The sequence below is a fragment of the Kogia breviceps genome, chromosome 5, assembly GCF_026419965.1.
Source record: "Kogia breviceps isolate mKogBre1 chromosome 5, mKogBre1 haplotype 1, whole genome shotgun sequence".
Lineage (NCBI taxonomy): Eukaryota > Metazoa > Chordata > Mammalia > Artiodactyla > Physeteridae > Kogia > Kogia breviceps.
In genome coordinates, this window is record NC_081314.1 from 83561329 (window position 1) to 83575154 (window position 13826).

The 13826-nt window shown below is 33.2% G+C and overlaps 1 protein-coding gene across 22 annotated transcripts in view; it reads right to left on the reverse strand.

The window, feature by feature from the left end:
• Positions 1-13826, reverse strand: part of STXBP5L (syntaxin binding protein 5L) — a 422914-nt gene that overhangs the window by 164645 nt on the left and 244443 nt on the right. For all 22 annotated transcript variants that reach the window (XM_067034516.1, XM_067034508.1, XM_067034500.1 and 19 more), the window contains 4 exons: positions 11289-11443; positions 6146-6218; positions 2411-2558; positions 1423-1490 (listed from right to left, as the gene is read on the reverse strand). In XM_067034516.1, the coding sequence (XP_066890617.1) occupies positions 1423-1490; positions 2411-2558; positions 6146-6218; positions 11289-11443 (444 nt within the window). The remainder of the gene's footprint in view (positions 1-1422; positions 1491-2410; positions 2559-6145; positions 6219-11288; positions 11444-13826) is intronic.

Genomic DNA, 13826 nt, shown 5'->3' on the forward strand with positions numbered 1-13826 from the left:
TTTCTAATGGAAATATGCCACCATTCAACTTGGTTTTGCCCTGTTGGTGAGGTGTGATTTCTCTTTTGCTGTTTTCATATTTTTTTGCTTGGTGTTTAGTATTCAAAAGTGTGACTATGATGTGTCTTACTGTGAATTTCTTGTGGTTCGCTCACCTTCTGCAATCTCTAGGTTCATGTCTTTTGCCAAATTTGGGAAGTTTTCAACCATTATTTCCTTATGAACTTATTAAGCTCTGTTCTTCTTCCTCCTTCCTCACTGGACTTCCATTGACAAAAAAGGGGAGGGTATATGGCTCCGCATTACTGCTGGGCAGTGCTGGGAATTCTCTTCCCACATGATCTTTGTCACCACAGGTAATGAGTTTCACTACCCGTCAGCAGGGTTAAAAGTCCAAGCACCCTACTCAGCCTTAGCTCAGTATCAGAAACTGACACCCCCTTCATGGGCAAGTTGAGGCACCTTATTATGGCTTGATGATGGTGAAAGTAAACGCTCTCCACTCAACCTTTGATGAAGTGGGTGGGGGTGGGACCATAGTTTTTTTCTGTGTTGGTTAGCTATAATAGAAAGATTATTTTCTAAAAGTTTACTGTCTTTGTAGGCTGCCCTTTTCCTCACCTTCTGTCTAGAGAGAGCTAGCTTTTGTTGGGCTTTTTAGGTTTGTGCCTGCAGCTCCAGGTTGCCAGCTTCTTCAGCTCCAATTCTGGGATACATGAGGCAAAAAGAAAAGCCAGGAAACTCACTTCCATGTCATTCCTTGAGTCTTCGGGGACCTATCCAGTCTGACTTATCTCCATCTTTTCCAGTCATATTATAATAATATCCAGGGGTTTTAACTGTACTTAGTGGGAAGAAAAGGGAAAAGTACATCTATTCCATGCCCCATAAGCAGAACTCCTTATGATCTTTTAAGTCTTATCTTTATCTGTTGTTATGTTTCCATTTTCATTCCTAATATTTAGAGCATGAAGTGGGTTGCTATAGGAAGTAACAACATTTCTGGTGCTATAAGTTTTGAAGTATAAATACCCACTTGATGGAGATACAGAGCACTAATTCCTGGATTTAGATGGAATCAAGAGATATTGGTAAGGGCCTTTCTAAGGCTAATAATCTATGATAATAATATGATAATAATCTAATAATCTACAGAAATTCTTCCCTGACTAATCTCTCATGATTTTTCTATCTTTGACTTCTTTCTGGTCTTATAATCTACACTTATTTTTGTTATATGTCTATGTTTTCAATGATTTGATTTTATCTTCTATAAAGGTTATAATCTTTGGATAGAAGCTGTGTCTTATATTTTAATTTAAACTATCAGCATTCCTAGAGCACAGTTATGGGAAAGTGTGAAAATTCAATGAAATCTTTTTGATGATAAATTGATAAACTCATAAATCACATCCCACTTACCCAGTAATAATAATTTCTGGATATGTCTGTGTGCCAAGGTTCCAAGCTCCTCCGCTGATTGGCCACTCCTAAACAGATTATGTGGAAAGAATTTATAAGTTTTATTTTTTAAATTTAAATAACTTAGAAATTTAAAATAAAAATATTTTAAAATAACAGTAAAAGTTTCACTTAAAAATAGATAGCTGTTAAGTAATGAAGAATTAAATGTGTACCTATTTTTTCTCTTTCATTGAACAAACAATTCCAAATGCAAAATTTCATATCCTTTAAAAATATAGATTTTAACAAATATTACCATTCATATTAAAAATGCAAAGAAGTATCTTTAATCATACAAATATGGTGTTGCTACATTTTCCATGTAGTCTATGTACCTCCAAACTGTGGTGGTGCTATTTAACACAAAATACTATGTAAATTGTGCCCCCTGGAGTTGTCCATCTCAACAGTCCTGTTCAAATAACAGACATCATAATAGGGGGGTCTATTACAATTGTAAGTATTTGAATCCTGTAGTTAAATATAACAAAATGGAATTCTAGAAAGTTATTTAATGAGTCTTTAACAATTATGTCTTCTTAACCATTGATTGATAAGAAATAACTAGAGAGAGTTGACGCTTGAATTTCTTAAAACGTAATCCTTCACCTAAAATAATCAAAAGTAACATCTTATGATTCAATCATATGTTAGTTTAAACATATACTTAGTATATAACTATACATGATAGGTAAGTATATCTTAGTATGTAATTGCATACTTTTTATATAAGAGGTTTATATTCTCGTAGACTTAAAGCTATATAGCATTTAAGAAATTTGAATTTCAGAAATTATGTCTTTTATAGGTGTCAGCTTATGACTTGAAAAGAATTTAGTTCAAGTCTTCTTCTATGGAAAGTCAGAAAATAAAATAACAGAAAAAAGTATGACCATATGATACGGATATGAATACACGAAAATTTATTTCTAATGGTTGCTTTTACCTTATTACTGTATCCTTGTTTTTTATGCTTGACTCCTATAGAGTAGAGCACTAGAATCAAATCTGGTGGGCAATCAGCAAAGTATGCTGTGCACGTAACTGGTGATTCATGAATGTCCATGGGATATGGATTTTCAAAGATTGGAAAGCTAATAGATAAAGATATAATATTAGTGTCATTTTGTACTGATATAAAAATGAAATAACTTTTATAAAACAAACCCTAAAATCTTCTAAGTATTGATTATATTGAATATATTTCACATAATTTTTTTAAGCATCATAAAACAATGATCACCTGAACAAGAATTCTCTTTTAAAAATATATATCTATAAAATGTAATATGAATACTGGTAGAATTTTACTTGAATAAACTCATTTTCTTTCCAGTAATTCCACAACTGCATAGTGATATCACTTTCTAAAATGGATAGACTAAATTATATTAAATTGAAAATATGCAGCAAGTTGACTTATCAGTTTATTAAAATGTATCAACTAGGTACTTTATCTACATACAATTTTATCTATATATTTATATAATACAAGTATTAAAATATCTTAGAAAATTTTACATGCTTTCCAAGGGACGTAATACATAGAAAAGTATTTTGGTTTTGTATTTTTATAGGGAGTAACTGAAAGTTGTGTGTACAATGTAGGTATGTGTGTGATTACACATGTTTAAGATTGTTTCCTACGTAAACTAGAAAACAGTGGGAATGCAGACCTATGGGTGTAGTAAATTTCATATCCTCAAGCCATATATCATTTTTTTTTTTTTTTTTTTTTTTTGGCTGTATGTGGGCCTCTCACTGTTGTGGCCTCTCCCGTTGCGGAGCACAGGCTCCGGACGCGCAGGCTCAGCGGCCATGGCTCACGGGCCCAGCCGCTCGGCGGCATGTGGGATCTTCCCGGACCGGGGCACGAACCCATGTCCCCTGCATCGGCAGGCGGACTCTTAACCACTGCGCCACCAGGGAAGCCCCATATATCATTTTAAAAAGGGGTATCAGTAAGAACCAAATTAAGAATTCTTAGAACCACAATATATTGTACACTTCTCATGTACCAGATGTACCAGGTATTGTAGTAGATGGAATTGAGTATTATTCTATGCTGCATCTGTTCTCAGTCTGTGTGATCATGTTACTTCTGATACATCGTGCTTTTGGGGGGTGGGGAGGACTATTAAAAATAATTTTCTCCATATTATAGGAACTTAATCAGAAACTTAGCTCAAACACCAGAAAGAGTATGGCGTGTGTGTGTCTATGTGTGTATTGACAGGGGTTCTCCTCCCTCCAATCTTAATGGTTTCCCAGATAAGAATAGTAGTATATGCAAAATCACGTGGAAAGGAGAAAGTTGTGTTTAATAAATGGCAAGTAGTTTAAACTGAATGGATCAGAGGTTCCCTGTTTCAGAGCAGAAATTATCAATATTTCTGATATTGAAGAATTAGAAGTAAAATAAGTGGATCACCTTAAAGATCAGATCTACAACTCGGGATTTGACAACAGCAAGAGGTTACAATGATAGACTCCTGAGAAGGTGAACAATATCATGAAAATGTTTGGGGAAAATCACTTTATTATATTGGCAAAGAGTAGAAAAATGACATTTAAGAAAGAAATAACTAAAAATGTATTACAAAAATTTACATGTGAAAGTGTGAACTGGTTGTTGTAGAAATGTAAACAAAGATGTAAATCCAAGAAACCAAGAAAAGGAAAAATTTTTAAGCCCTAATGCTTGCTTTCATGTAGAGGATTAACTGGAAAAAGAAGGAAGGAATAAATTAATTTGAAAAAAGAGTACAAAGCTGCAATTTGTTAACATTAAACATGGCTAAAAGTAACTATTTGGAGGGAAAGAGAACATGTTCAGTTTTTCCACATTAAACTTCTTGTAATAGACAACAAAATGGGAATGTCACATAGATTTTAAAACATGGTGCTGAAGAAGGCAAAATATTAGATAAAAACGTGCAAACAAAATGTCAATTCACATACTTATATAAGGTAATGAAAAGCATAAGAATTAATGTATAAAAATAGTAACTTTTATGTTATATATACTTTACCACAAAAAAAAAGTTTTAAAAAGAATAAATGTATATGCTAAAGAATGTGAGTATTAAAGACAAAGTATAGTGGGCCTTGGAGGATGTTAGACAATTAGACAAGGTATGAGGAACCAACAAATATGGCACAGAAGGAAGAGGTAGTCGACTACCAGTGAGATCAGAATAGTATATTTTAATAAAACCTATATTAGAACTTAGAGAAAGAGGCATAAATCCACACTCGTACACAAAATTTAATCAGGTTTTATGTTGATAAATGGAGCAGCTAGGCAGAATTCAGTTATGGTGATATTATGGACCAACCCTATTCCCTTTCAAAATATTTAAATACTATGTGCTGCAAATTATGACAAAGAACAACTTTGGCTCTTACATTCACAAACTACATTGAGAGTAAAACTCAGACTGTACTTCATCCAACAAAAATTTATTAAGAACCTACTTCATGTGGAGACAAAGCCCGTCCTTCATGAGGCTTACAGTCTAGTAGGGAGACAATCTTTAAAACAATAACAAATGGAAAATTTCATCTGTGTCAAAGCTATGAAGGATGGGACCATGGATCTAAGACAGCCCCTAATAGTATATTTGACCAAGTTATACATATAATGAAAGATTTTCTTTGTTTTGTTTCTTTTGTTTGTTTGTTTTTTGCGGTACGCGGGCCTCTCAGTGTTGTGGCCTCTGACGTTGCGGAGCACAGGCTCCGGACGTGCAGGCTCAGCGGCCATGGCTCACGGGCCCAGCCGCTCCGCGGCATGTGGGACCTTCCCGGACCAGAGCACGAACCTGTGTCCCCTGCATCGGCAGGCGGACTCTCAACCACTGCGCCACCAGGGAAGCCCAAAAGATTTTCTTTAAATGAGAAAACGATATCTGAGTTGAGATTCTTATAGATGTTAGTAAGGAGAAAAAGGAATGGAAGATTATTCCATGCAGAGGAGAGAGAATGTACAAAAGCTCTGCAAATATAATGGGCTAAAAAATGATCAGTGAGTCTAGAGCAAAGAATGAGGGAAAATGAGCTTCATGCGTATCATTGATAATGAAAATATGTAGCAGAAAGACAGTGTTCATCAGTTTCAAGTCTACTTTTACTGTCCATGCAAAGTAGTGGAGAGCACCACTCTAACAGCAATATTTTATATTTGTTTCTACTGCCCACAACATAATGAAAAAGAAAAGAAAGTAAAAGAAGGCATCCATCATTTCTTGCCTCAAGATCCTGATCTTCTGTATTGTCTGCCACAGTAGTTCAATAATACTTTTATCATGTGCCATTTTCCTTTAGTCAATAGAGCAGACAAACAGTACATTATGTATTTTTGTAACAATTGTTTTTGCTTAGGGAAATGGTAGAAATGTGATCCATTTTATGTGTTTGGAGTCCCCAAAGCCATCTTTTTAAACATTAGGTGTTGCCTTTAAAATATCTTACAATATTCTCAGTGTCCCCTAAACTCTCCTGGTTTAGTTTTCATTATTGAACCAAATTACATTTTTGTAATTCTAGCAAAATAGTATTCCCCATAAAGTGTATTTACCATCTAAAGAATTCTAATGCCAATTATCTATAATGTCCTCCTATATTTTAATTGCAATAAATAGAGTTTAAAATAGTGTTAATCCATACATGGACAACTTACTTGCTTTGTGTCAGATCAACTACAATGAGATCTTTCTCCAGAAGTACAGCAACGGCATAGGGTTCTTGAAATTCTACAAGTAGAAAAGAAAAATGGAAAAGTTTTCATATTTAACATTTTATAAAATCACCAAACTTGTATTTCCTTTATCTCCTGTATAAATGTTATTTAAATGATTTGAGAAGACCAAAATATGAGCCAAAATAAGAAGTAACAAAGAGCACTTTTTAAAAATATATGTTGCCCATTGTAAAGCAATTATACTCCAATAAAGATGTTTAAAAAAAAGAGAGAAAAAGAAAAACGTGGGACTCAAAATATATATATATATATATATATATATATATATATATATATATATATATATATATGTTGTATTTCTCAAACAATGTTTAAGACCATTACAGGGAACAAGGAAAAAATGAGAAGTTGCATAGCATAGAGTTAAATATATCTCAATAATCATGACAGTAGTAGATTATTTGAAGAGAGTGAGTCTGTCACCTCCATCTCACATTTATCTTAGTCTTCCATAACCTTCCATTTCAGTTCTGATTTCATGCCTACAGGAGATATACTAAGGAAATAGTTCTGCTTCTCTCAGTTGTGATACATATCCACCTCCCTATGAGAGCAACACCCCTTATACTAAAAAAATTACTTTCAATTCAATGTGATTTAACAGGTTCTTAAAGACTTCCTACTATGTGCCCAAGAGTATATATCTCAAAAAATCAGAGTCTGAGGATAGCCTAGGATTTTCAAGTTCTTAAAATTCAACCCTTCCTTTCTCCCTTTCTCCATCCTCCCTTCCTTCCTTCACATGTTCCAGAAACTGTCCTAAGAACAAAGGATATATGGGGAATATGATTGACAAAGTCTTTGTTCTAATAAAGTTTACAATCTAGGGGTACATACAAACAATGAAGAAGTAAACAAATAAGATTAATTCAGAAAGTAAAGTGAACTATGAAAAAAATAACAAGGGTAATAGTATAAGAAATGACTTCTGGTTGGTGGGGGAGCACTAATTTAGTTATAGTGGTCAAGGAAGACATTGCTTTCCATCTGTAATAAAGGACTAATAAAGGAAAGACAGTTACAGTGTTAGCTCAATTTAAGGAAAAAAGTATTTACAAAAACATTTTATATATATGGTATTTGATTCTCAGTAGCTAGAGCATGTATCATCATTTTTTTCATTTCATAGAAAAAACTGGAGTCCAAAGAGGCTATGAGATTGGCACAAGGTTACAAAACTAGTAAGTTATAGACCTGAAACTTCAATACATGCTGTTTTCATTATACCAGCAGTTTCTACTGGCTAGTTTAAGAGGTATTTAATCCTAAACTCAACAATCACTTGGCAGGAATTTTGTATTCAAGAGTATTCAAGTTTTGAATGGTAAACTAAAATAGATGGCCTTCACAGTCCTTCCAGTCCTAAGAAGCTACAGAACCTATTCATATTTATTTTTTAAGTCACAAGCTATGAGAGAAAAACTAGAATCAAAAAAACAAAAAAATGCAAAAACTGAGGAGCCTGACCTTGTTTGGATGCATATTTATACAACAGTATACAGTCCTCAAACTATTTGCTACTCAAACTTTTTCAAACGGAGGCATTTCCCCTCTTCTCCCTTATCTCTTAGAGCTGTTTTAAGTTTTCAACATTATTTCAATACATTTCAGGGTTTGGAGATTTTTTTGTTTGTTTTTCAGTTTGAAGAATACTACTAGTTTCCTCTTTGTCTTCTCATCCCTCTCTAGGGAAATCACTGGTTGGGAAGCAATGGCTACAAAAATAAAACAGCTGAGACATTGGCATGAATGAGCAAAAGTTTTAAATAAATTTTTATTTTAGGTAGTTACACTGTTTTAGATTATTGTTTCTTTTCAAATAATAAAAACTGGTAGCAAAAGTGGTGTGCCATGGTAACCACTTAATAAAAAGATTTCCTTTGGAGTCAGTGTTAGGTTCAATTTGTGTCTATTATTTATTCACAGTTTGATCCTAGGCAAATTAGTTAACTTCTTTGATTTTCAATTTCTCTACCCATTGAAATGGCAAAATAATACTACCTTAGACTGTTAATAAAGATTAGAATTATATAAAGATGTTTGATGCAAAGGCTGGCTTATAGTAAGTACTCAATAGATGCCAACTGTATTACTTTTTTTTATTAGATTGGTTGTTTTTGAGCAGGCTCAGCCTTTTAACCCTAGCTCCCAACAAGATGGAAAAGCTCTATCATAAATACTACTTCTCTAAAGAGAAATGCATTATTTATGACACTTGTAGAAGACCAGATACAATTAAATATAGATGCAAAACTGACAAATTCGGAGTATAGTTGGTTAGTTACTCTGGGCAATGCCCCCTGAGATAAGAGGATTAGGCATTTGTGTTCTTTGAGAAATAGGCTGAATTGTCAGATGTCACAAATGATTCAGCAATATTAAAAACTGTTAATAAGTGTATTTTGTTTAACATATGCATAACACTTATCATTATGTGGCTATAAAGGAGATTAAAGTTCCATATTTACTAATATGGAATCATAATCAAAATACTGTATACTGTTAAGTGAAAAAAGTGTGATACAGAACAACATATAGAGTATGCTGTCATTTGTATAAAAAAGATAATGCATATATGTATACATTATTTGGGGGAGAATACATAAGAAACTTAGTAATAGTGGTTGCCCCTGGAAGGGCAGTGAGAAAGTTTTCACTATATACTGTTGTGTATTGTAGGGTTCTTTTCTGGCATTTTCATGTACTATTGTTTTAATCAGAAATAGTTAATAAAATACACTTATATTTTACTGAGTAAAGTTAAACTATTTCTCCCAGCTCCTAGTAAGTAAAAAGTTCCATCCTCATTACCACTTCTCTGAAAAGCAAAGTAATATATGTGGCTTGGAAGTGATTAGACTTGGTTACAGTACATTTATAATTTGTTTAACATTATTAGAAACTGTCCTAACATCTCTACTGATGTGAAAAATGTATATACACATATACCTATAGTGTTTGGTCTTGGCAACCACACATTTTCAGTTTCTATTACTGGTATGCACACCTTCTTTCTTGAGACTCTTTAGTAGAAGGCATTTTCCTAAGCTCAGCTTTTGGTCCTCTGTTCTTTCTTTCTTTCTTTGTTCCTTTATCATTCATTCTCACAACTCCAAGGAGCATCTATATTCTGATGACTCAAAAATAAATATTAAAGACCTTTTCCCTCTCTTTTTCTGCTCTCTAAACAACTCTACTGACTCAAACTTATTTTTCTCTCTTTCCAAGAACTGTTATTACTGCATATGAAACCACTATTCCTAAAATGTTATCTTTGACTCATCTCTCATATCACTCCCTAATCCAGTTGTTGACCACATTCAATGGGTTTTCATCTTCCATTCCTACAAGTAGCACTCTGTTTCAGACCTTGACCATTTTAATGTACATTATCACAAAAGCCTCCCAGTTGGAATCTTAAGTTTTAGATTTCAGGGTCTCTCTCTTCAAACCCACACACTAAAACATTGCTTTTTTTCACTTAGTATTTCCTCAAAATTCTTCTGTAGTTCCCTATTTCCAAATACCTACAAAAGGCTTTCAACTTTTTCTCTGAATTGATCTCACTCTAGCAAAACCTCACAATTTCTAAAACCTTTACTCAATATTATTTTCAAGGCCCAAGTCATTCTTCAAGCCCTATCTAAATCCTACTTTTCCCAGGAAGCTTTGCATGAATATTTCAGTCATCGACTACCTGACTAGCCCATAAATTGGTACATTATTTAAACTCTGATTCGTATAACTCAGCGCTTAATTAAGGCATTATATTTTTTTAACTTAAGTCATAATTATCTTCCTCATGTGACCATATTTTCTGATTTGACATCAGAGATCAGTTTCATACTTCATCCATATTGTCAACAAGTTCTTGTCATACTGAAGCCATAGAAGCATCCAATAAATATTTGTTGGTTAATTTACAACACAAGTAATTTGTCTGCCCCTGGCAACTCTGAGAATAAAGTGCCACATTGATTGTTATTTTATATCACTTTATTTCAGTTTTTAAATATGAAACTCAATAATTTAAAACAAATTAATACATTTATAATAAAACTAATAACTATCTTCATAGTTTACAAGGTATATTCCCTTTGGCCTTCCAGTAATCATGTGGGATCAATATTATATTCCTTCTTCAAATGATAAATCAAACTCATAAATATGAAGTGACTTGTCCAAGGTCACATAGCTAGTAAGTGACAGAACTAAATCATAAGCCCAAATACTCTGTCTCCAAGTACAGTGTTCCTTTCCCTACATCTATGTTCCCTCTTGAAAATGTAGTAATATATATACACATACTATCTTTTTTAATCATAAACTCATATTTCCCTTTTTATATTTCACCCTTCTCAATTTTTAGATTTCATTATTAAAATATTTCATCATTAGATTCCATTATACAGTTTGCATATAAGTTTAGACTGTTTTTTTATGTTTACAAAAAGTCTTTATATTGGGGATGATAAAAATACATAAGCACTTCTCCTCCCAAAGGCTCTTCTAATTATTTTCAAAATTGGAATAAATCACTAACCACACATCAGCAATCCTAGAGTAATCACAGGTGCTGCAGTTGCATCTGAAGCAAAGCCAGATGTGAAACAGATGCAGCACCACCAGAGTTACAGATCACTGATATCAGGTAAGTGCTTTAACTTTGATTGGCACAGGATTGGGATGGGTGGAGCTGGCCTAGGAAAGGCTATTAGGAGACCTCAGTTTCTCCAAGTGATTTCACCCTGGACCCTGATCGGACCCTCCCAGCTCAGCTTCCACCATCCTTATCAAAGTTTAAAGCACTTACCTGATATTAGAACCTGAAACTCCAGCACTGTTGCACTACATCTGTCTTACTTCCATTTTCTCAAGTAGGTACAGCTGCAGAACCTGCTTCAGCACCTGTAGCTCACAGTGTTGTATCACAGTAGATATCAGCTGCTAAAACTAAAAATATTTAAGCTTAATCTTGTTAGGAACTTATCATTCAAACTTATCATTTGAAAAATCAAAAATGATTTTTCAACATTAATAGTTTCATATTTTAGTTACTTACCATTTGGATAGGGTGTTTCACATAAAGTTAGAAATTCAACGATAGGATGATCCATTTCAAGCACTGTAATTGCTTTTCCATGCATGATGGTTAAACTTGGTCTTCTGCAAGCTTTGTCATAGGACAGTCCACCAGAAAATATTATGAATGGTTCACTACAGAGGAAAAAAAGTTAATGAGACTGAGTTCTTTAAGATGACACAATCTCACAGTACTGAGGCAAAAAGGAATGGGCTTAGTAGGGATTATATACAATAATTTGAATGAGAGAAAAGCCTTTCCTGGCCCCAAATATCTCACCCAACAATTTACTATTCTACCATTTCCTTTTTTCTGGATGTATATTCTCACCATTAAAATTACTAATGAATCAATCTAAAGATGTTGAGGTGAGATGGGGGAAAGGCAGTGAGGTTGGTGAGAGGGGAAGATGCTCACTGACTCAACAGAACATCTTCACATACATTAGTTGGTTACCAAACTCTAAATTACTACTATTAGAATATTAGGCTATGTTACTTTATCATATTAACCAGTAGGCATGTGGGACCCCAAATCACTAAGAAATAGAGACATATTTCAACATGAAATGAAATGTGACAGTGGCAAGCCCAGAATGGTAGAAGGTAACATGAAAAGTCTACATAATAGAGTTTCTGTGGGAAAGGGTTATGACAAACAGATGGAGAAAACTAATATGTAAGGGGAAAATGATTCACCAAAAGTAAATGTGACCTTCTTCTCAACTTTACCTAGGGTCAGCCAGTTCTATTTAGCTTGTAAAACTAACTTCGAACAAATTTTTTCATTTCTGTTAACTGCAAGTTGCAGTTAGATAATAGAGTGGGGCTGAAATGACCATAAAATATCATAGTTGTCAGAAAGTTATGAAGTATCTTCAAAATTTTTCATTTTTCTTTTTTCAAATATGTGTATCTCTAGTATATGTATATAAAAGAAAATTTGTGTTGATATGAAGTATTTTTCAGAAAGACCAAACTGAAAATATTCTCCAAAATTTTTTTAAAGGAACTACACACTTTTATTGTACCAAATTCCTTGAGAACATATGTTTCTCTAAATAATTCACTTCTATCCATCTACTAAACTGAAATATCTACTTGTTTCTAGAACTCACTCCATAAAGTTTCCCTTTCTTTTCCATTTTGTATCATACATAATACCAAACATTATCAAAGGGACATTTGCTAATCTCATGCTGGCTATGTAATAACAACAAAAAACCCTTTTAAAAAGTTTCCATCAAAACCTACATATAAAATGCCTTCACTAATTTTTATTTAAAGTTTTATCTTGATATTTTCATATAAATATTTGAGTTGTAAGATAAAAAAGGGAAAATGCTCTAATTTATTTTCCTTGAGTCTTGCATCAATTGACTTGAGTTAGTTTTGCCCCAGTAATTAGATATATTAATTAGTACCAACCTGCTAATGGTGGTATTAAGAAGCAAGTTTGTTTTTTCTATGAAATACATAGTACTTAGATTATTTAGAAGACATCTCCAGATTTAAAAATCATTTTTAATGAAATGAGTATGGGTTTTTGCACCTCTGCTGCTTTGTTTTGCAACAAAGTTCATGACTTGGAGAACATAATATCTTTTCATAAATATTGAGCTTAACTATTGGCTCCAAATATTAATAAAGGGCATAAATATCTATTTTTGCCATGGAAAAGTGGATGAATTTACTCTCATCTCCTAGTACTAACCTAAACATAGGATAAGAAGCAATTTACTCTCCCTTATTTGTAAGCACATTGGAAAATGTCTTTTCTAGTATTCAAAGGAGACACAATATTTTCTGCTCTTATTATGACTTTGCATCACAAAACCCTGGGTCTGAAGTAATTGTTGATATATATGAACTTTTCTGTAAATTACTGAATGATTTCATAAAAAGCTATTTCCTCAGGAAAGTGCTCAGGGAACCACTCATGGATAATTGCATTAGATATTTAATTATCACATTAAATCCCCAGAAGTACTGTTCTCATTTTATTAATGAGGTTAAATAACAATTAAGCAGAAAAACCCAAAAGAAAACTGAGATCTATCAGCCTTCAAAGCCTATTCTCTAAACTGTGGTCTATACTGCCTGAAGTAATAAATAGCTACAATTTACTGAATGCTTACCATGTGGCATATATTGTGCTCTGGATATATATAAAGTAAGTTTTACATAATCCTCACAATTTTGTAATCCTCAATCCTGATGAGAAAAGCACTATTAGCTCAATTTCACAGCTAAGGAGTCTGGGCTTAATGCAGGTTAAATAACTTGTTCAGGGTCAAGCAGCTAGTGAGTGTTTTTCATTTCTAGTCTAATAGTTCTCAAACTGTGGAATACACCTTAAGAGGTGTTCTACAAAAATAAATAAATAAATAGATAAATAAATAAATAATTTGACAAACACTTGCAAAGTGTATATATCTCCCTTCTGAAATTTTATAATTCATGCCATATATTAAATATTCTGAAAAATTGTATAGTAAAGAATCCAGTTTATTTAAAT